This window comes from Bos mutus, chromosome 19, assembly GCF_027580195.1.
Source record: "Bos mutus isolate GX-2022 chromosome 19, NWIPB_WYAK_1.1, whole genome shotgun sequence".
Classification (NCBI taxonomy): Eukaryota; Metazoa; Chordata; class Mammalia; order Artiodactyla; family Bovidae; genus Bos; species Bos mutus.
This window is the reverse complement of record NC_091635.1, coordinates 48,775,057-48,797,972: the sequence shown is the minus strand read 5'-3', so window position 1 is coordinate 48,797,972 and position 22,916 is coordinate 48,775,057. Positions and strand designations below refer to the sequence as shown.

Sequence of the window (22,916 nt, the reverse complement as noted above, 5' to 3'; positions counted from 1 at the left end):
GGCCGCCGCTATTGCCCCCACCGTTTCCCGCCTAGTCGTTTGTTTTCGTCTGTAAAAGGTGTCTCCGGATCACAGTTTTCTCGCAACTTCTCGCCGGGGTAGCAACTCCTCACCCGAGGCGCTTCCCCACCCACTCCTTTCCTCCCCCCTCCCCGGCGCCGCGCCTCTGGTCTCCCCCGCCCCCACCAGGAAACCGCCGGAATCAACTTTCCAAGACGGCACTGCGGGAAACAGACACCCAGATCTCCCAGAGCCCCGGAACCTGTGGACTTTGGATGGATTAGGGGAGGGGGCACAGAAGGAGCGACTAGAGGAGAGAGATTCTGCTGCCAAACGCCCTCCCCTCTTCGCCCCTAAAGACACGCGCGGTGCCCGGGGCAAACTTCTAGGCCAAGAAAGCAAGGGTGGCGGTGGGGAGGGACCCAGCACCAGCTAAATTGCAAAGCCAAACAGTGCACCTGGGCCGCCGAGGCTCCCGAAGCCAGCTGCACCCCAACCTCCAACAAGGCTCGATCTTGGGTACCACCCACCCTCAGGGCAGAAGTCTGCCCTCTGCCTGCTCCCACTCACGCGCTCTCTCAGTCTCTCCTACCGCAAGCGACGCCTTACCGGAGCAGGAGGGGACCCGGGCACCTCGCTGCCCGCCGCCCGCACAGCGCAGGGCCGCGGTGGCAGTCGCCACTGATCCTCGAAACGCGGTCTCCCGGCACTCTCCCCAGCCGGGAGATGCAGGATGGTTTACAGAGGGACCGCGAGCCGCTGATTGGTCGTAGGCCGCCGTGACGTCGGCGGGCGCTGCATTAAGGCAAGGGGGCTTCCAGAGCCCAGCCAACAGCCGGGAGCAGTGACCGAGCCGCCGGAGCGGGGAGAGACGCGCCGGGGCGGCGGACTGGGCCAGGAGACCAGGGACAGAGGGACGCCTGTCCGGGGACAGCCGGCGACAGCGGCGGCCCAGGCCGAGCTGTTCCAGCCGCGCACAACTGTAGCCGCGGCAGCAGGACGTTTTTGTTTTGTTTTTGTTTTTAAAGCTCTTCAAGCTACACCCCCTCCCCCCGACTCCTCCCGCTGCAAAAAAAAAAAAAAAAAAAAGGAAGGAAAGAGGCTAGAAAGGAAACACAGATTTGCTACCCCAACGAAAAACAGAGGGGGAAAGGAAAAGAAAAGAAAGTCCAGAGACTGTGGGGTTTGCACGGAGGCAGCCGGAGCGTGGGCCAAGCGATGTGGGGCTGCGCGCCCAGGAGGCCGCGAGTTGCGACTGGAGCCACGATGCACGGCCAGGCGCGGTGAGGAGCCGGACGGCACCCCCTCTCCGAAGGAGACCAGGCGCGGGGAGGGCTGTCCCGCGGAGACGGAGGCCGCCCGGCAGGCCACTGGCCGAGGTGACAGGGCTGGGGCGGTGGGGAGCGCGCGCGCGCACCTGGCTGCGTCCGCGCCTAGTTGTCCCTCTCCGCTCTCGGTTGACAAGAGAACTCTTCTCCAAAAGGGGGGAAACCTAAGCAACGACAACAATCGACAACGAGATCTTCCTCCGGTCCTCCCCTCCTCCCTCCCTCCGCGCCTCGGCCAGCCCCTGCTCCCTCCTCCCCCAGGCCCACCGCGGGCGCCCAGCGCGTCCCGACCCGCTGAGCGATGCCGGCAGTTTAGGATCCAAAGCTTCTCTATTCGCTTGGTTCTTTTCTTTATCGAAAGAGGAGGGGAAATTCAGGTGGCGGGCAACCCGGCACACACACACACACACACACCCGCCCTCCTACCCCGACAAGAGCAGATGCACTTTGCCTTCCGACAGCTCTACCTCAAGCCCGAGAGAACTCAGCGGCGCTTTCCCCGCAACCCCGGCCAGCCGCGTCGTCCTTCTCCGACTCCGGTGTGTTTATTTATTTCCGTTCCCGTCGCCGTTTTCGGTGACCTTCACTCCTCCGCGGGCTCTGGGCTTGAAGAGTCGCTTAGCTCGCCCGCCTGAGACTCTTTTCCTCGCCCTGCGAGCTGCAGCGGCGCTGCTGTGCCCCGGAGGCCCCGGGACTGCCCGGCTGGACACTTCTCCGAAGCGGCGCCCCCCACTCTCACGCCCCCATCAGCCTTCCTCCCTGTCTTTGATTTTCCGGTGCGGGTTTCGGTTTGCCCCGCCAAGTCTGTGTCCTCTTTTGTGGAGAGGCTGGGGAGTTCCCGCCGGTCGTCTTCGTGAGTCATCTCCTCGGCTCTATCTTGCGCTTCTCTCTCCGGGCCTCACCCGACCAAACCAAAGACCATGGTGCACTGTGCCGGCTGCAAAAGGCCCATCCTGGACCGCTTCCTCTTGAACGTGCTGGACAGGGCCTGGCACGTCAAGTGCGTCCAGTGCTGTGAATGTAAATGCAACCTGACCGAGAAGTGTTTCTCCCGGGAAGGCAAGCTCTACTGCAAAAACGACTTCTTCCGGTGAGTACTTCTTCCCTCGCGCGCCGCCTGGGCCGCTCCTTCCCCGCGGGCCCTTCCCAGCCGGCTGCGGATCAGAGGTCAGCGTGGCCGCGGCGACCCGCGTTGGGAGCTGCCTTTGGAGAGGGGCAGCTACGTCCCCGGGGGCGGGGGTCCCGCCTCTTGGCCAGCTGGCGCGCGCTGGGCGCCGAGGATGCGGCCTGCTTTCGCCCTGGAAATTGTGGGTCCGGGCTTGGCTGCACGTGCCTGGGAAGAAAAAGAGTCTGAACTCGCCTCGGAGCGAGAAGCTCCTCCTGGCTTGGAAGGAGGTAGCTCAGCCTCAGAAGGTGTAGCCCCGCGTCCTGTCTTTCCCCTAGCAGATCTGTCCAGCAACTGCATTCTTCCTGCCTCCCCGGTTGACTCGTCCTCCAGATTGAGCTTAGAAGCCCCGGCTAAACTGCATCCCACTACCTTTTCCGTCCCCGAGAAGTCTTGGCGGGAACCGCAGAGCCTTTGGCATGGCGCGTCCAGTCGCCTGCGGTGGCAGCGACTGTGAAGAGCTCGGGCCCGGGGGCCTATCTTGCACGGCCCAGGGTCTTCCTGACACCCGATGGGCCGACCTGGCCACACTACTTGCACTGGTAGCCTGTGAAGTGCCGGAGGCTGCAGCCTGCAAGACGACCTTCCCGGGCTGCCCGCATGGCCAGCAGGTTCGGCCTCCACGCAACGCCGACCTCGGCAGTGAGGCGAGGGCTCCGCTCGGAGCTCTTCTGGGCTCCGGCTGCCACCGCAGGCCACCTCCTTGTGGAGACCTGGGGGAAAGCGGAGACCTGGCTCGTTGGAGCCGGAGAAGCCTCCCAACAACCCTGCTCCGCTGAGCATTTTAACTTACCACCCTGCCACCGAGTCCACACAACACACAAACCAACAGAACTGGAGCAAATTCGAATTGATCCTCCTTTAGGCCGGTCTGAAATATCCGTTTCCTTGGCTGACTTAGTCTCTGATTTTCTCTGAGTTTGTGGTGACAGATCAAACTGGGGGACAGAGGAGGGGTTCGAAGCCACCCAGGTGGCTTTGCCCAGAGGACCCGGAAGCGCTGTCCCCGGTGCATCCCGCGGATGCGCGGCCCTGGTGGCGGCGGCCCACGGAGCAAAGCGCGGTCCGCTGGTATTGCCGAGAGGAAGCGCAGGCTGGGCCTCTGGCCTTGGCCCGCAGTGCCCGGCCTCTGGCTACTGGCGAGAGCCGAGCGGGGCAACGGCGAGCACCGCAGGCTGCCAGTGGGCCCCAGAAGCCTGCCTCCCGCGAAGCGCATCCCGGCACCTAGAGCCGCGACGCGGTCTAGCTTGAGCCGACCAGCCGGACTTTGGGCTGGAACGCGGCAGCTCCCAGGCTGTGGCCGTCCAGGCTCTCCGCGGCTGTTTGTTACCCGCGGTGAGACTGGGGTTCTTTTTCGACGAAAGAGGCAATGCATAGAAAGCGGCGGTGCTTGGGACGCGTTAGAATGGAGATCTAATTTGGTTTTTTGAATCTAGTCGGAAAATCTAATCTGAAAATCGGGAAAGTGAGGGAGGTGCCCTCAGAGCTTTTGTCTCTGGGACAAAACGGGGCAGGAGGCTAGGGGTGGTGGCGGCTTAAGCTCCTTGCTCCCTCATTGTAACCATGTGTATTTCCTCCCTGACTTTTCACTGGCACCCGCGCTCTCTCCTCCTGCGTTCTGGCCTGCTTAATCGGCATTCTACCTCTCTTCCTTTTCGGCTCTTTCTCTCTCTCTTTCTCTCCACACCCCTCCCCCCATTCTTCTTCCTCTACTGTCTCTATCGCCTTTCTCCTGCCCTCTGGCTTCCCTCGGCCCAATCCCACCCGAACCCCCCACCCCCCTCAGGTGTTTCGGTACCAAGTGTGCTGGCTGCGCGCAGGGCATCTCCCCTAGCGACCTGGTGCGAAGAGCGCGGAGCAAAGTGTTTCACCTGAACTGCTTCACCTGCATGATGTGTAACAAGCAGCTATCCACCGGCGAGGAGCTCTACATCATCGATGAGAACAAGTTTGTCTGCAAAGAGGATTACCTAAGCAACAGCAGTGTCGCCAAAGAGAACAGCCTCCACTCGGGTGAGGACCCGATGCCCGGCTCCTTCCGGGTGCGTGGGTCTCGGGGGAGGAAGGCCCGCCACTGGCTGCTGCTCACCTGTCCCTTTCCTCTCCCCAGCCACCACGGGCAGTGACCCCAGTTTGTCTCCGGACTCCCAAGACCCGTCGCAGGACGACGCCAAGGACTCGGAGAGCGCCAACGTGTCGGACAAGGAAGGGGGCAGCAATGAGAACGACGACCAGAACCTGGGGGCCAAGCGGAGAGGGCCTCGCACCACCATCAAGGCCAAGCAGCTGGAGACACTGAAGGCCGCCTTCGCTGCCACACCCAAGCCCACGCGCCACATCCGCGAGCAGCTGGCTCAGGAGACCGGCCTCAACATGCGTGTCATCCAGGTCAGGGCCGAGCATGCCACTTAGTTCCCTCGAGGTGCAACCTGCAGGTTGACCCTGGGGGTGGGGGGTGGGAAGCAGCTTTGAGGAGCAGAGCGAGTCCCTGGAGGCTGGCAGAGGGGAGGGGAGAGGCCCAGACACCCCTACCCGGCTCCGACTTTGAAGTCGCAACAGAAGTGTAGGGCATCTGGAATTCGCTAAACCTCCTCCTCTTTCCCGTCCAACGCAGGCGATAGTGGTAAGGATGGGAGAGAGACGGGGGAGGGGGGGCATGAGGCGGGAGGAGGGGGCACCGTCCGGACGCGGCGATGAGAGTACCGACCTATTTTTCTGTCCTACCACCCCTATCCGGGAGGAGCCGAGCGGTCGCTGTGCATCCCGGGATTAATCCGTGGTCTCAATCCATGGTCTCCCTCGGTGTCCCCGCCCCCAACTTTGTGGGTCTCTGGCTCCAGTTAAACCAGCCCCCCCGCGCCCCCCCCACCCCCGCCAGCAGACCTCCCTCCAAAGAGAGGTGGGCTGCCCAGGTTTGAAGGGAAGGTGGTCGGCGGGAGTCAGTTCTGCCGCGGCCCTGCCTGAGTCGCCTGGGGACCGGAGACGGCCATCCAGGCAGCTGCGCCGGTGCGCGCTGTGAGATTTTGAACCTGCGGGTGGTTCGGCCCGAGTCCCGAGCCCAAGGTTAGGTGTCCGGTGCCTGGCGGCTCTTCGAGGCCATGGGGAGATGTGCCTGGGAGGTTGTGTGCAGTAGGCGCACCATGCAGGCTGCCCTCCGCGGAGACGCTCTGCTGTGCGCTCTTAGGCGCAGGTGAAGGGGAGGTTGCTTGGTCATGCCTCTAACAGTGAGAGGCTAGGGACGAGTATGTCTGGCACTGGGAGATCGTGCGTGGGTGCGGAAAGGAGGCTGTGGGTTTTGGTGTCACTGTCTTCGGGAGACTCAACAGGAGGCTGTTTGGATCTCTGTCACTATCATGCGGGGTGGGGGTAGGGGTGCTGCCAGGGTCCGTGAAAGGGAAGCCGTGTGTCTTTGGGGAGGTTAAGCGCCTCCGCGCATACAAGCTGCAAGTGTTTCTCTGCGATTGTTAGAAACAACTCCAACTGTCTCCTGTTGGGCAGGGCGGCTTGCCCAGGTACCCCTGCCGGGAATCCTGTCCACCCTTGGCTCAAAGGCCACCCCGCGTGGTTCTACTCGAAGACACGCACCCCCCCCCCCCCACACACACACCATATACAAGACACAAAACACACAGCTGGGAATCCGCTAGCTGGGAGGTGGAACGGTGAGGGGCCAGGAGAGGCCGCACACCCGAAAAGTCGGAGGTAGGGTCTCCAGGGCCTCACCCCAAGTCGTGTGTGCTTCAGGTCTGGTTCCAGAACCGACGCTCCAAGGAACGGAGGATGAAGCAGCTGAGCGCGCTGGGCGCCCGGCGCCACGCCTTCTTCCGCAGTCCGCGCCGAATGCGGCCGCTCGTGGATCGCCTGGAGCCGGGCGAGCTCCTTCCCAACGGGCCCTTCTCCTTCTACGGAGGTGGGTGCGCGGGCCGGGGGCAGGACGCGGGCAGGCCCGGTTTCGTTTCGTTGGAAGCGGGCGGCAGCGCGGAGGCGCTCCTGGCTTTCTGCAGGAGAAGCGGAGAGGGCGGGAGAGAAGGGTGGAGGCTGGGGAAGAAATGAGGCGAGGCAGTAAGACCGGATCGAATTCCTGGTCCTGAATGAGGCTGGTGGGCAGAGAGGGAGCAGCTCCCGCGTTTGCACCCGGGCTTCCTCCGTGCGCCCAGCCGGGCAGGGGAGCCCGGCGAATGGAGAGCCCCGGCGTTGCCCTCCCCAGCCCCGATAGCGCGCCTTCGCGCTCGGTCACCCCGTCCCGCCCGGGGCCCCGCCCTGACGTCCCCTCTCCCCGCCGCCACCGCAGATTACCAGAGCGAGTACTACGGGCCCGGAGGCAACTACGACTTCTTTCCGCAAGGCCCCCCGTCCTCGCAGGCTCAGACGCCGGTGGACCTGCCCTTCGTGCCGTCGTCCGGGCCTTCCGGGACACCCCTGGGTGGCCTGGAGCACCCGCTGCCCGGCCACCACCCGTCGAGTGAGGCGCAGCGGTTCACCGACATCCTGGCGCATCCTCCCGGGGACTCGCCCAGCCCCGAGCCCAGCCTGCCCGGGCCTCTCCACTCCATGTCCGCCGAGGTCTTTGGGCCCAGCCCACCCTTCTCGTCGCTGTCGGTCAACGGCGGGGCGAGTTATGGGAACCACCTGTCTCACCCCCCAGAAATGAACGAGGCGGCCGTGTGGTAGCGGAGTCGCGCACGGCCCGCGGAGCTCGCGGTTGTACAGAAATGAACCTTCTATTTAAGAAAAAAAAAAAAAAAAACAGGAAAAAAAAATCATACACAAAACAGAAAAGCAAGTCATCCCCCGCCCCTCCTGCCTCCAGCCTCGGGGACCATTTTCCGTCTGGGGAGACCGGATGGGAACGGGGGACGCGAAATAGGATCCGGATCCGCCTGGAGGTAGGACGGGGATCCGAGCGCTGGCTGGCAAGGTGCAAACTCGGGCACCGGCGGCGAATCCAGACCTCTCCCCACCTCCCACTGGACCCGGATCCTCGGACCGACGCCTCCGGCGTGAGCTTGGGGCCGGTGGGCCGCAGAAAAACACCCACGGCAGCCGCAGGGGCGGCCAGTCGGGTGGGTGACGCCCGGAGCCGCGGGGAGGGAGGCTGCGCCCGAAGACAGTTGAGCTGGGCGAAGCGGCCAGGGGCGCTCCGGGCCGGCCAGGAGACATCTCAGGCTCTGAGACATCTGTTAGAGTTGTCTCAGAGTTCAGCAACAGCGACCACAAACTCTTATAGCTTCAGAAACGCCGACCTGCTGTGCATCAGGTGGGACTATATATATATATTTTTTGTCTATCTGGGATTTTTGGTTTTTTTGTTTTTGCCAAAATTGCAAAATTCTAAATGTAAAGCCCTCAGTATCAACTCTTCTACCTTCACAAAGCTCTACACACACAGACACACGCAGACACACTCGATACTATGGTCTCCAGCCAGACCTCTTAGTAAAATGACTTGAACATCAGCTGTACAAAAGAAGTATTCTACCTTCACAAACACACACACACAAAATTTAAAAAAAAAGACTATTGAACTAAAAACAGTCAACTGTTTACGTATAATGTTAAATTCAGGAGTTCAGTGTTTTACTAATATATTCTGTTTTGAAACCTCTTGTTCAAAACAAAATGTTTTGAGCAATTAACCAAAATTGTTCATTTTTTTTTTCCCTGTAGATGTTCTGATTTGCAGGGCTCACAGCTCACTGTGCTAGTATGTAAAAAGGTGTTGTTTACACAAGGCAAAGAGAAAACATGATATTCAGACACTTGCCAAATAGCATAATTATAGCACAAATACTGTAAAGGTGCCTGGCACCACAACCTGAAGAAAGTGTTAAAAAAAAAAAAAAGTGTTACAAGGTTTAAAAAAAAAAACATCTTTGCTAATTTTTAGTCCTGTTGAACATTCATGGAATTGTTAATATGACTTATATAGACCCACACAGGTTTTATTTTTGTGTCTTTAAAATAAAAGTCCAGAATATTTAAATTTTATGGTCAAATATGCAGTCAACAGCTGCTACTTTTTTTCTTTATAAATTAAATTTCTCATATGTCTTTTATTGTTCTGATAAACCTAAGCTTGTGTGACCTCCAGTGCATATTAGACCATTCACTGTATGAAAGGAAACATGTTGAATAAATTTGTGAGTTTTTAATAAAAATAGAAAATCTGATGTTTAGATAATCGGTGTGTTATTTTATGTTTTGACAACTAGCATTGACCTGTGATGTGATGGGGAGTGGAGTGATCCCTCAGAAACCAGGAGGAAGAGAGATAGGACTAGGGGGGACCTGTGTTCAGCTTGACTGTGGTTGAACCCCCTGGCTAATGCCAGCCACGCTTTTCTCCGTGCCTTCGTGCTGTTATTAACTACAGATTTGCATTCGGTGGATTGTAATGGATACATCTGAAGATATGTTTGTTGATAAGTTAATATAGAATTGGAAATAGAAATCAAATCCATGGCTAAAAATGAGTGGTCTCAGTCTGTGATTAAGCATGAGACCCCACGCCCTCTCTCCTTTCCCCCTCTAAACAGGTAAAACCTGACTTGTGAATGTCAGTTACCTGTAAATAGGTGGTTAGAGGTGGTACTTTTCTGTTTCATTTCCCATAGATAATCCTGCTTTCTAATTTGGTGGTTTGAAAGATAACATAAAATGAAGGTACAGCACAGCTAGAAATGAAATACTTTAATCCCTTTCACAGAACTGATATGAAACAGTTGTTTTATAGTATTTGTTTCATTTGAAGTTCCCCAGAAGGAAAACTGTTTTGCTTGGCACAAGATACATATTACTTTCTCTGAAAGATGAGCAAAAAAAACCAATACAGAAATCAAATTTCAACGGAGAGTTGCCAATAGGTTCTGAAAAGTAGTTCAACCTCTTCCAAGCCTTCAATAAACATGGAAGGAATTTAAATATTTTATCTGCTGTGAAATACGTGTGTGTGTTTTACTATCAGACACTACTTAGAGTTCCGGAATTTCTTTTCCATAATCACCTAGATTTCAGTCTAGATTCTTTATTTCCGTATTAAAAAAAAAAAAAGGGTTTATTTGAAATGGTGTGCAATTTCCAGTGTTTTCATATTTTGTTAAGACACTACCAAGTGTATCTTTCTTGCTAAGAAGGCTTTAAAATAAGCCATATTTCACTGCATCCACATGACAGCTTATCCAATGAGGAGGACTATCAGGGTGGAATCTGACAGTGTTCTTTCAGAAATCCAAATTTATGAAATACTGGGAAGACTTTTGAAACTCCTAGCCTCTGCATGCAGCACATTTCTTTATCTATTTTGTATGTAATCACTGGATCGCCTTGTTTTTGCCCTTTTAGCATTTATATACATTAAATCATAGCCAACTTATTCATTATAGCCAGCCTCCTTTAAAGACATTCATTTAACTCAACGTATGCTCATTGGGAAGCTGCGTTTTCCTATCAAGCCTGCTGAATTATTTAGCAGTTTCATTGTGGAATCGGGTACTTGATAAGAGGCGTTTTAGAGTTGGCGCTCCGTGTGGATGCACTTCTCTCTGACTCGTGGATCCCAGCAGCAGCTTAGTCTTTCCCACTGGGCGCTGTATCCAGAACCCTAAGGAGGCCCTGGACAGGTGGCAAAGTTTAGCAGTCAAATTTGCAGCCGCCCAAGAGGGGGAGATCTAGGAACGTCAAGGATTGTTCTCATGCCCATCAGAGCTGTGCCCCCCACCTCTGGCTCTGAGGTGCAAAGGAGTCCAGCACCATCCACGGCATGTTAGGAGCTCCGGGGAGATGCCTTTAAGGGCAGGAGGGGAGCGCCGGATGGTCCCCTTCTGCCCTGAGAGCTGAGATCGCAGTCTCTTCTCCTTCCTGGGCTTGGCAGCCTGGTTTCTCCCCGCAGCCATCTTAGAGCCGCCACCTCTAGCCACCTGCCCTCAGGGTTCTAGCCTGCTCTGGGTGAGGGAGGCAAAGCTCACCCACCTCTCTTTTCCAGAATGGGGGCAAGTGGGAATTGCTTTGGGGTGAGACGAGGTAGGGGAGGAATATTGGACAGGCACTGGCAGGGGCCTGGGACCCTGGAGAGTATCTGAGAAGAGAGAAGGGTAAGCACCTGGTTTCCCTAAACTCTTGAGCTCCTGGAACAGACAGCTGATTGGGACAATGGGGTAGGGGTGATATCCAATATCACCCTTGCCTATCGTCTGCCCTTCCTACATCTGTCTGCCACTTTGCAGCTCTGAGGCAGTAGGCAGAGGAACCGTGAACTGGGAGACCCTCTGACTGTCTTCTCCAGAGAGGACTGTTCTTTTGGGAGCATGCGCCCATTTATTCCTTTGCCTGTCCTCATCTCTTTTGCTCACATCACTAGGGTTTACATTTACTAGCCAGGGTTTACCTTTTTTCTAAGAGGTAGAGTCTTTAAAAACAGCCCCTGCCGTTGTCCATCTTCCATCTCCACTTCCACCCCCATCAGGAAACCCCTCCTCCCTTCTCAGGAAACCAGAATCAAGCCAGGAGGGCCCCCAGAGAGGGGTTTTTAGAAGGTTGCTGCCTCGTGCATCTCCATCTCTCAGCGGCATCTCAAGTCCTAGGACTTCTTTCCTCCACTCCTAGAGTCCCCTCTCTATCCTCAGGATGGGGTAGGAAGGCGGGGGAAGCATTTTGGGGGCCCTGAGATATGTGTTAACAGGAGTAGGGTGGTCTTGATTTCTTCTTCAAAAGGCTTCCCAAGTCAGTGGGCACCTGGCCAGAAACCAGAGTAGGGGAGCAGACATTTTCTGCCCAGAATTATCCAGCAGTGTCCTGTTTGCATGACAGCTTAGAGGTGGTCTCTGCCTTGATTCACCTCCTCCCTCCTCCCTTTCTCTCCCTCACCTTTTTTTTTTTTTAACCCCAAGACGAGGTTTCTGAGCTTTATCAGTGTCCCAAATAGGAAAGGAAGAGGACTGGGGGAGATAGTTTCCTAAATGTGGGGTGAGGGAAACATTTTTGTCCTTCAAAGCCCAGGGCGATGGCTGGCCCAGCCAACTAAGTATGCTTTTGCTCTGGAGGCCCCATTGCAGGCACCAGACTGCAATTAAAGGGGCTATGTTATTTGTGTTTTTGCTTTAAAGCTGTTTTCTAGACTGAATTCTATTGCAGGTGATAAAAAGCAGTTCTCCTTGCCTCGGTGCCTTGCCTAGGGGTGCTCCCATCCTAACCTGGAGTTCATTCCTTTCTGACTCTGTGAATGTCAACCCTGAGGGCTGTCCTTTCCCCCCACAGCCACCTAGGAAGCAGCAGACGTGGGACACGTGGCCTTTTGTTGCTCTTGACGCTGGTGGTGTATGAAGACCAGGGAAGTCAGGGACCCACACTTTCCTTGGGTTACATGGGAGACACTGGAGAATTGGGGGCTCCCCAAGCTTCAGCTGTTGGATCCAAATGGTCCGGGCTGCTTCCAGGAAGGGCAGGAGGCCACCCCTAACCCTGTTTTCTGAGGCAGTTTGTTTAGGAGCTTCAAGGTCTTTACAGGTGACCTCAAACAGACACTGTAAGGGGAGACCACTTTGTTCTTCCCTGATGATCCCTTTTTACAGCTTCTGTTTACATGTTTGTTTGCCCTCCTCAGCTGATCACCACCAGGGGAGAATCTAACTTACTCATCTTTTGTATCTCATTTAGCAGTGCCTGCCACATAGTGGGCAGTCAGGGAATGCATGATGAAGGAAAGTGCATATAAAGGGACTGTATTTTTCTATGTACCTGGGTGCAGTTAAATTGATCCCATTGGGTCTTTATATTTTGAGTCCATCTCTGCCCCTCTAACTGTGACCTGAATTTTTCCCCATTTGTGCACCAGTTTCAAGTGTATGCCCTTATCTTTGAACAGCCAGGTTATCTATCCTGATGGGTATGCAGTAGAGTAGTCCTCACTTCGCCCCCTTTTCCCTACACAGACAAGGCTACTTGGGAAAGTTATAGAATCAATCTTTATTTATGCACAACCATAGCACTTTCTGTAATAATTATTCCTATTAATAAAGATGCCAGCAGTCCACCGCACACTTAACACATGCCCATCCCTTAGGTAGGATTTCCAAATCAGGACTACCGGTGGGTCAGAGGCGTGCGCCGGGCCCCAGACTCCTCCACATTGTGAAACGCCAAACCTGCTCTGGATCCCAATCTGTGCTTGCCCTAAAGTACACGTGAGGCTCGAGACGCTTACCCTTTACTCCTCCTGTTTTCCAAATCAGTCACCGCAGGTCATGGCTACACTACACTTTATTCCCAAGCAAATCTCGGACAAATCTCGAGGCATACTTTACGCAAGAGGACGCGAGCAGCGCTTCACAGTCTCGGCTCTGGGCCAGCGGCAGCCACGTGCCCTTGCGCGCTCCCGCGCGGCCCAGCCCCTCCCCCCCCCGCCCCTCGGCGCAGGCGCACACCCACACGCCGCAGCCTTCCGGGCGCGTGCGCCTCCGTCCTAGCAACGCCCGTAGTGACGCAAGCCCCGCCCCCTCCCGAGAGCCTCCCGGAAGTTGGCGACCCGGAGCCGGGCGTGCGGCTCGGCGCGTCCCTGACGGTGCGCGGGCATCCGTCTCTCAGGCGAGAGGACTCGGCAGGGAGAGAGCGACGTTCACGAGCGCGGCGCCGGGCGAGGCCTTGATGACCATGGCGGGACCGCAGTCCCTGGCGCTGCAGCTGGAGCAGTTGTTGAACCCGCGACCGCGCGAGGCGGATCCTGAGGCCGACCCGGAGGAGGGTGAGGCCTGACGCGGGCAAGGCCACGTGCGGGGCGGCGGGCCTGGCCCCGGGAGGACTTGGGGGGCGCGTGAGGGGCCGGCGGCTGGGCCTTGCCGCTCAGCCTACCCTCCTTTCCCCCTGCTCAGAGGAAAACTGTTTCCCGGGAAGGGGGGCCCCCTGGGACTCGGGGAGGAGAGCGTCGGGATTCTCCTGATGTGTTTTCTGGACTTCGTGCTCGGGTGGGCGGGGCGCCCGGAGCACTCGGGCTTGGGTTAACTGTTGATCCAGGGCTGTGGCGGACAGCCAGGTTGGCCTCGGGTTGGTAGTCATCTTTCAGGATGCCCTTACTGGCATCGCATTAGAAATGAGGAGAAGGAAGTTTCATTCTTTTAAAAAAACAAACTGCCTGCCTCTGATAACTTACTTGGAGGATTGAAGGAAGAAGTAGGCGTCCGTGGTGCCCCTTAAGCCTTTTCAGGCCTCAACACGCTTGCTTAGTGGTTGACGAATAAGGCAGCCCTTCTGTAAGCTGCTGTTCAAAGTCTAGTTGAGAGTAATCCTGCTTTAGGCTTGAGTCCGAGAAGTGCGAGGAAGGGAGAATACAGAGGGATAAATGAGAGTGCTGGACCGTTTCTTAGGAATAATCAGTTGAAGGAACTGAGGTTGTTTAGCCTGGATAAGCAAAGAAAACTCCTGAGGCATGGGCTGGAGTAGGATACAACATGATGATGGCTGACTTGAAATATCTGAGTGACTGTCGCGTGTGGAGGAGGAATTTAGACTTAGTTTTCTGTGTTCCAAGGCCTGGAAATATATCTTTCTAGTAGATGCAGAGAGTCAGCTTTCTGTTCAGGAATAGTAGCAAGGTAGTGTGAGTAGTCTGGAGGTAGTGAGGTCCCTGTTCTCAGAAGTTGGTGGGGATTTTGCAGAGGACTTTCAAGCATGAATTTAAAGGGTTGAACAGGGTCGCCCTTAAAGTTGGTTCTAACCAGGAGGTTCTGATTACTTTTCCCCCTCCCCCCACAGCCACTGCTGCCAAAGTGATTGACAGGTTTGATGAAGGGGAAGATGGGGAAGGTGATTTTCAGGCGGTGGGTAGCATTCGAAAGCTGGCATCAGCCTCCCTCTTGGACACAGACAAGAGATATTCTGGCAAGACCACGTCTAGAAAAGCTTGGAAGGAAGACCATTGGGAGCAGACTCTGTCAGGCTCATCTGGTGAGTAGACCTACTTGCATGTCTTTCCTAATTTGGGGGGTTAAATCTTTTTTTCTTTTGGGTGACCACTGCACAGCCACTGTCTTAGGATGCCCCCACTTACTGTCATTGATTCGGCATTAGAAATGGCCCTCTGAAGTACTTAATTTCACTTTGTAAGGAATCTAAAGCCTAGAGCTATTAAGTTGCTCTATTCCTAATGTTTACACTAATGGTTCACCCTGAAATGGAGTGACAGAGAAGGCCTTCCGTATTTAGATTTTGGAGAGGGCTATGTGTTGGGCTTCCAAGGTGGCACTAGAAGTAAAGAATCCGCCTGCCAATGCAGGAGACGTAAGAGACGTGGGTTTGATTCCTGGATCAGGAAGATCCCTGGAGAAGGGCATGACAACCCACCCCAGTATTCTTGCCTGGAGAATCCAGTGGAATGAGGAGCCTGGCAGGCTGTATGTAGTCCATGGAGTTACAGAGTCGGACATGACTTGAAGCAACTTAGCACACACACACACACACACACGCATGTGTTGAAAAAGCATTGTGTCTGATGAGCATGCTACTCATAGATTTTCCTTTGGTTTGTCAAGTCTTGCATTGAGTCACTGGGTAATATTGTGACACTCATTTCTTTGCCATTGTAAAACTTTCATAACCCTTCCCTGTTCCCTGCAAGAGTTAGGAGGATGTGGGCTTATAGTTTTAAAGATTGTGAGTTTCTCTGAGTGGGAGAAGGGGGCTGGATGTGGTGATTCGTGAGTGGATGCTATTCGTTTTCCTGTAGAGAGGTCAGAGGGACCATGTTGAGAACCCACAGATAATATGAAAGAAGTAATCAGTCATGCTCTGATATCCCTGATTTAGGCCTTGAAACAGTTCTGGGTACATGATCATCTTGTTTAATCTTCCCAGCAGCCCTGTGAGGTTGCTACTGTTTATCCCCATTTTGCAGATAAGGAAATTGAGGGGCATATGTGTTACATAACTTATGCAAGGTCATATATCTAGTAAGTGCAGCCCAGAACTCAAATAAGTTAGTCTGACTCTAAGATCTATACTTTAAACTACTATCATACATGTAAAGAACTTAAAGGATTATTTCTCTTTACTATTTGGAACTGTATAGTTTTCACAGCCTTCTGTGTCTTGAGTCTATATATTAAAGTATATCTGATATTCACTTAAAGAAGTACTTAAGATCTATTATGTTTTCATAAAATCTTTGTTTTATGAAGAAAGTTATTGGTAACAGGCCCCTGTACAATTATGCTTCCCGTATGTGGGACCTTTGTGTTCTGCACTGAAAGAGATTGGATGATCAATGATGATACAGAAAGACCTGTAAATATCAGAAGTAAAAGTAATTTTTTCTATAATTTAATTTCTATAATATAATTCAGATTTTTCTATAAGTAAAATCAGAAGCCATAACTAATATTCCATTTACTGAAGGATCAAGTTTAGACACCTTCCCATGGAAGACAAAACCCCTCCTGGCGGGACTTCTCTGGAGGTCCAGTGGTTAAGACTCTGCACTTCTGTTGCAGGGGGCACGGGTGGCTCCCTGGTCAGGGAACTAGCATACTGCATGTGTTCGTGCTAAGTCGCTTCAGTCGTGTCTGATTCTATGCGACCCTATAGACTGTAGCCTTCTCTGTCCGTGGGATTCTCCAGTCAAGAATCCTGAAGTGGGTTGCCATGTCCTCCAGGGGATCTTCCCAACCCAGGGATCGTACCCACGTCTCTTACCTCTCCTGCATTTGGCTGGTGGGTTCTTTACCACTAGCACCACCTGGGAAGCCCTGCATGCTGCGTGGCATAGCCTCAAATTAAAACCAAAAAACCCTGAATAACTCTCTGAGCTCATATCCTAGCATCCTGCACCTCAATGTACTTAAAAAAAAAAAAAATTAGTTAATTTTTGGCTGTGCTGGGTCTGTGTAGCTCCATGTAGGCTTTCTTTAGTTGCAGTGCATGGACTTCTCATTGCAGTAGCATCTCTTGTTGCAGAGCAAGCTCTACAATGCACGGGCTTCAGTAGTTGCGGCGCACAGGCTTAGTTGCCCTTTGCACCAAACAGCATGTGGAATCTTCTGAACCAGGGGTCGAACACTTGTCCCCTGCGTTGGCAGGCAGGCTTGCAAGCAGTGGCTCCCCGTGGAATTCCCTCAGGACACTTTTGTGTGCTGGACCTTTGTCTCTGCTGCTTTTCCTTTCCTTCCCCTTTCTCCGTCTGATGAGCTGCTACTTATGCTTAATAAGTAAAGCTATAAGGTATCTTTCACCTGAAGCCATCTCTCACTATACTAACGACACTGCAGCGCGGTTGTTGGTTGTATCTACCACTCCTAGCAGACTGTGAACCCCTCCCCACAGATTCTGCATTCTATTTGTCAGTCTCTAGTTTTTATCCACGGCTGGTTCATAATAGGTGCTTAATAAGTATTTAATAATAAGCATCACTAGTGTGATAGGGATTGTGCTATTGAGTTGCACTGAGTATGGTAATACTTTTTTTTTTGGACAGGTGCCATAATCCTTTAGGTGAAATGAAAGAAATGGCCAAGTATTTGTTTCAAGATTTTCCTTTTCCCTCCCTCGTTTAGATAAAGAAATATCTGATGAGGACGGGTCTGCAGATGGAGATTCAGAGGGCCTGGGCCTGGAGGAGTCCGATGAGGAAGCCATGAGTGCTGAGGATCAGGAGGGCGGGGACGAGGGGGACAGCAGCCTGGCCTGGAAGAAGAGGAGCGGGAGCCACTCACAGACATCGTCGGGCTTCAGTGTCCAGAGCATCAGTGACTTTGAAAAATTTACTGAGGGAATGGACGACCTTGGTAGCAGTGAGGAGGAAGAGGAAGACAAGGAGGAGAGTGGTATGGAAGAAGGGGAAGGTGAGGAAGACTCTGAAGATGCGAGTGAGGAAGACAAGGCCGAAGCCAGGGCCAGTGAGGACGACGGGGTGGTGATGACCTTCTCTGAGGTCAGAGTTTCCGAGGAGGTGGAGAAAGGCCGAGCTGTGAAGAATCAGATAGGTTTGTACACTGCTTGTTTTTCAGAGTGTCTGCATTTGCTCTCCGTTTTGTTTGTCTGTTTGTTTTAGGCAGTTTGCTCTCTCCCTTGTGTGTGTGTATGTGTGTGTGTGTTAGTCACTCAGTCGTGTCCAACTCTTTGTGACTCCGTTGACCGTAACCCACCAGGCCCCTTTGTCCATGTAATTCTCTAGGCAAGAATACTGGAGTGCGTAGTCATTGCCTTCTCCAGGGGATCTTCCCAACCCAGGGATCCAACCCATGTCTCCTGCACTTCAGGCAGATTCTTTACCGTCTGAGCCACCAGGGAAGCCTTTGCTGTCTCCTGTGTCTTGTGTCCTGCCAGTTCGTTGGTGACGTGCCCCACTTACCTAGAGGCCTAAAGCACCATTCCCCTGTGCTTGGCCCACCCCTGCTACCCTCACCTGCTTCGCTGGCTCTGCCCTACTACTTCAGGCGGCTGAGGAAGGTTGAGGAGATGGGCATCTTCTCTCGTTGGGCTGTCGATCCTTTCTCTCATGTAGCAAGTCAAGATACTGGATTTATCCAGATATCTCATGCGTCCAGATACTGGATTTATTTCCTGTAATAAACAGCGTTTCCATCGCATGAAACTGATAAAGCCGTGCTGTTTAGAGGCTGTTTTGATTTCCGGTCCCTCCCCTACTCCCCACCTCAGGAAGATTTTATAACTGAGAAATGGAATTCTATTTTCTGTCTCAGCACTGTGGGACCAGCTCTTGGAAGGAAGGATAAAGCTGCAAAAGGCTCTGCTGACCACCAATCAGCTTCCTCAACCAGATGTTTTCCCTGTCTTCAAGGACAAAGGTGGCCCAGAATTTGCCAGCGCCCTCAAAAACAGTAAGAGTACTCATGCTGCACTGGGATGCGCAGAACCCCGGGGGTTCATTGGGATCTACTGTGATTGTATTCACAGCACCACAGAGTTGAGAAGACTTGGCTTTAGTGATGATGTAACATAGTGATTTTTAAATTAAAAAAGATAACAGTATAACCCTTTTGTCAAATGAAGGCAATTTTGATCAAGACAGATGGAGTTCTGTCTATTCTCCTTATTTCTACCCCAGATCTCACATGCCCTCCCCCTCCCCTTGGTTTTGAGTTATTTTAAAAAATTTTTATTTTAAAATCTTTAGGTTTTTTGTTTTTTTAAATGTTTATTTATTTGACTGTGTTGGGTCTTAGTTGGGACACACAGGATCTTCGATCTTTGTTGTGCCGTGCTGGGTGCTTCAGTAGTGGTGTGAGAACTCTTGGCTGCAGCATGTGTAATCCAGTTCCCTGACCAGGGTTCGGACCTGGGAACCCTGCACCGGGAGGGCAGAGTTGTAGCTACCAAACCTTGAGAGAAATCCCTGAGTTACTCTTTTAATGCTCAGAGAGAACCTGCTGGTACAAAACGAAAGGGAGACAGTAAGTGACTAAACTCAGTTGGTTTAAGTTGTATGTCATGTGCTTAAAGGATGCCTTGCTTTGTTGGGTAGTTTCTAGAACAACATACAGAGATGACCTTACTTCTGTCTTCCTCTGAGTTGCATAGAGTGAGGAGAAGGTAGGGACCACAGAAGGAGGAAAAAGTTGTAAAGAACTGCTGGTCTGTGAAGTCCCAGAATTTTAGAAAAGGAGTTTAGCAATTATTTTCCAGATGAGAGAACCAAAGGCCATAGTTACATAGCCAGATCCCACCTGGCAGAGACAGACTCCTCCAGCCTTTTCTGCCTTCCAGTCTAGGAGCCGCCTGCAGTGTGCTTGTGTGCCCAGCGGCACTGAGGACTGGGGCTGAGCAAGGTACGGGCTGCTGGGATTGCCATCCCTTGTTTGTAGGCTGAGACTTAGTGGGTTTTTTTGTTTTTGTTTTTTTTAAATATTGATTGATTTGGCTGTGCTGGGTCTTGGTTGTGGCATGCAGGATTTTTGGTAGTGGCAGGTAAGATTTTTACTTGCGGCATGCGAACTCTTGGTTGTGGCATGTGAGATCTAGTTCCCTGACCAGGGATTGAACCTGGGCCCCCTGCATTGGGAGTACAGGGTCTGAGCCACAGGACAACCAGGGAAGTCTTGAGGCTTATTGTTGTCATTTGCTCTTTCCAGCTTGTTTTTATAATATCATGGAGTTTGAATGAGAAGGGTCCTGAGGAGGACATCTGATTTGGTGTCTGCCTCTTGGTAGAGTCACCTTAAACTGTTCCAGATAAAAGTGTAGGATTTCTAGGGTAGGAGTCCTGTGCATCTTTCTCAGCGGGGACTACCGCGTTTAGTGGGGAATGACTTCCAAGCGGCCAGTCTTCAGATTGTGTCCTGCCACACTTGAAGTCAGGAACCTGCAGATACTGTGAGGGTGGGTCTTTTGTAAGCGGCTTCCCAACTCTTCCCCCCTTCCTCCCTCAAATAAATGATAGCTTGATGGTTTTTAGCATTTTTGAGGTTTTTGGAGCATTTCTTTGCTATTTTTAATGCCCTAGTGCCCTAATTTCCCGTATGGAAATTTGGAAGGAGACCTCAACTGCTCTAGATTAAATGTCTTCAGTGTTTCCTAATGAAGCTTTTTCCGTTTTGTTACTCATTACTCTTCTTGCTTGAGCCAACCCTCTCCCCACCCCCCTTTTTGGGATTCATCTCAAAATGTAGGTATTTTAAGGGTTAGTCAGTGCTTGGTTTAAGGGACACATTCTTACTCTTGGATGCAGTTTAGTTTGTTTAGCTATTTTACTGTTGTGTAACTTTTATTTTTGCAACAGTTCAAGTCTTTTTAATCTGTCTCTTTTCCTACTTAACCAATTGCTTCTTTGCCTCATTGGTGCATTCTAGTTAATCTAACAGATGTCTGTCAACCTGACTGAATGGGTTGCAGAGGAGAAGGGAGAAGAAAGGAATATTTGTTTGGTATCACATAGTCTAAGATGGGAGGGTGGAGAGTTTTCTTTTTTTAATTTTTATTAGAGTATAGTTGATTTACACTGTTGTTTTAGTTTCATGTGTACAACAAAATGAATCAGTTATACATAGACATATATCCACTCTTTTTTAGATCTTTTCCCATATATTATGGAGTATTGATTAGAGTTCCCTGTGCTCCACAGTAGGTGCTTATTAGTTATCTAGGAGAGTTTTCTAATTACCAGAATTGCTATGCATCTGAAGGGTAGCTAATTTTTGTTTTTACCTTTATGACTGTATAATATTTGTGTGTTTCCCTATTCTGTGAACAGAGTTTAAGAAAAACTTCTTGGTTATGTTACTCTGGATGAACAATTTATACAATTTATACTGTATATATATATTTATATATATATATATATATATATAGCTGGTGTGGAACATTGGCTGAATTTGTACTGACCCCAAAACAAACCCTGGAACTTATTTTCCTTAATTAAATCTCTTTTCAATTTGGTTGGTCTTCCAGTAAGGTCAGACTGCCTGGGTTTAGATTCCATCTCAGCAGTGGATTAGCTGAGTGATCTTGAGCAAGTTACTTAACTTCACAGTCAGATGGGGATAATATGATTGTGAGGATTAAAGAACATGATCGATATCAAGCATTAGCACAGTGTCTGGCACACTGCACACCACGAATGTTAGGTACACATATTCTCTTTTTTCTGCAGAAAGAGTTGTCTGGCAGTGTTCAGCCCTCTGAATAGTGGTTATCAGTGTAACTAACCGTCATCCCTACTGTCTCCAGTGTTTTTTTTTTAGTATATTTGGTTGCCTTGGGTCTTAATTGCAATACCCAGGATCTTTCCTTGCAGTGCACCGACTTTTGGCGTGGGAGCTCAGTAGTTGCAGTGCGTGGGCCCAGTTGCTCTGTGACATGTGGAATCTTGGTTCCCTGACCAGGGATCAAACCCGTGTCCCCTGCATTGCCAGGCAGATTCACTGGACCACCAGGGAAGTCCCTTCAGTGTTTTTTGACTTTTTACCAGTGTTCGAATTCCCTATACAATTTATTTTTTATATTTTTATTTGTTTATTTGGCTGTGCTCGGTCTTAGTTGAGGTGTGTGGGATCTTAATTTCCTGATCAGGGATTGAACCCAGGACCCCCTGCATTGGGAGCAAGGAGTCTTAGCCACTGGACCAGCAGGAAAGTCCCCCTTATATAATTTAAATGAACCATTTGTTCTTGAAAATGAGTAGTGTTCTATTCTACTGTGATACTTACAATTCAGCCTCGGCCTCCTATGACTTAAGAAAAAGTGATCAGAGATTTCTTTATTGCCAAGCCCAGTTACTACCTCCCTGGAGCATTCACCCTTTCCTTGAAATTATTGCCCTTTGGTTTTGGTGCTTCCACATGATGTGTGGGTTCTCCTGTGTTTCTGATCCTTTCTCATCTCAGCCTCTTCTTTTATCCTCTCAGTGTCAGTTTCACCACATTTAGGATCTTCTTCTTAGGCTGTGTTTTCTTGGCGTATTCTCTCCACCGCCCGGTCATTTACTCTCATAGTCTTAACAACATTCTCTAAAACAGAGCGGACTTCCAGCTGTATTTAAGCCAAAGTCAAGTCCTGAGCAGCGTGCCTTTGTACCGTAAGCACCTTGAACTCTACTTTTCAGAAACTAAGCATATCTCTCCTTTCTTCCTCAGTGCTCTTGGTCCCCAATCACGCTGGTATTACATTTAGTGATTATAACTCTTGCTGTGAAATAATTTCAGAGGCATTTTGGGGGGATATTTTTGTAGTTACATCCCACGCCAGTACTCTTGCCTGGCAAATCCCATGGACTGAGGAGCCTGGCAGGCTGCAGTCCATTGGGTCGCTAAGAGTCAGACATGACTGAGCGACTTCAATTTCACTTTTCACTTTCATGCATTGGAGAAGGAAATGGCAACCCACTCCAGTATTCTTGCCTGGAGAATCCCAGGGACAGCGGAGCCTGGTGGGCTGCCATCTATGGGGTTGCACAGAGTCGGACACGACTGAAGCAACTTAGCAAGTGGTAAGTCATGAAGTAACCATATCAAAATTAAGAGATTTTCCATGCACAGAACCATTTCTTTAAATAGGTGAGCTTTTTCTCTCCGATTTTCTTTTAAAAACTTCTGGGTATGGGGAGGGAGGAGGGAGGAGGGTTCAGGATGGGGAACACAGGTATACCTGTGGTGGACTCATTTCGATATTTGGCAAAACTAATACAATATTGTAAAGTTTAAAAATAAAATAAAATTAAAAAAAAAAAAAAGACAAATATCTATGGGATTCTCCAGGTAGGAATACTGGAGTGGGTGGCCATTCCCTTCTCCGGGGGATCTTCCCAATCCAGGGATCAGGCCCGGGTCTCCAGCATTGCAGGCAGATTCTTTACCATCTGAGCAACTCAATGGATAGGAGTTTGAGCAAACTCTGGGAGATAGTGAAGGACAGGAAGCCTGGCATGCTGCAGTCCATGGGGTTGCAAAGAGTCGGACATGACTGAGTGACTGAACAACAACAATATA

General features: G+C 51.6%; 2 protein-coding genes across 4 annotated transcripts in view; both read left to right on the top strand.

The window, feature by feature from the left end:
- Nucleotides 1-2,248: 2,248 nt before the first annotated feature.
- On the top strand, nt 2,249-7,164 carry LHX1 (LIM homeobox 1). The gene is made up of 5 exons (XM_005896980.3): nt 2,249-2,418; nt 4,280-4,506; nt 4,604-4,881; nt 6,238-6,403; nt 6,785-7,164. The coding sequence occupies exons 1-5, from the start codon at nt 2,249-2,251 to the stop codon at nt 7,162-7,164; spliced, it is 1,221 nt and encodes a 406-aa protein (XP_005897042.1).
- Nucleotides 7,165-12,981: 5,817 nt separating this feature from the next.
- AATF (apoptosis antagonizing transcription factor) overlaps nt 12,982-22,916 on the top strand; it is a 108,020-nt gene continuing 98,085 nt past the window's right edge. For 2 of the 3 annotated variants that reach the window (XR_011468060.1, XM_070390516.1), the window contains exons 1-4: nt 12,982-13,228; nt 14,236-14,427; nt 17,028-17,456; nt 18,177-18,314. Coding sequence is in view for 2 of the 3 variants with exons in the window: in XM_070390516.1 (XP_070246617.1) it covers nt 13,132-13,228; nt 14,236-14,427; nt 17,028-17,456; nt 18,177-18,314 (856 nt within the window). In the remaining variant the exon portion in view is untranslated. The remainder of the gene's footprint in view (nt 13,229-14,235; nt 14,428-17,027; nt 17,457-18,176; nt 18,315-22,916) is intronic. The other variant, XM_070390515.1, reaches the window with a different exon arrangement.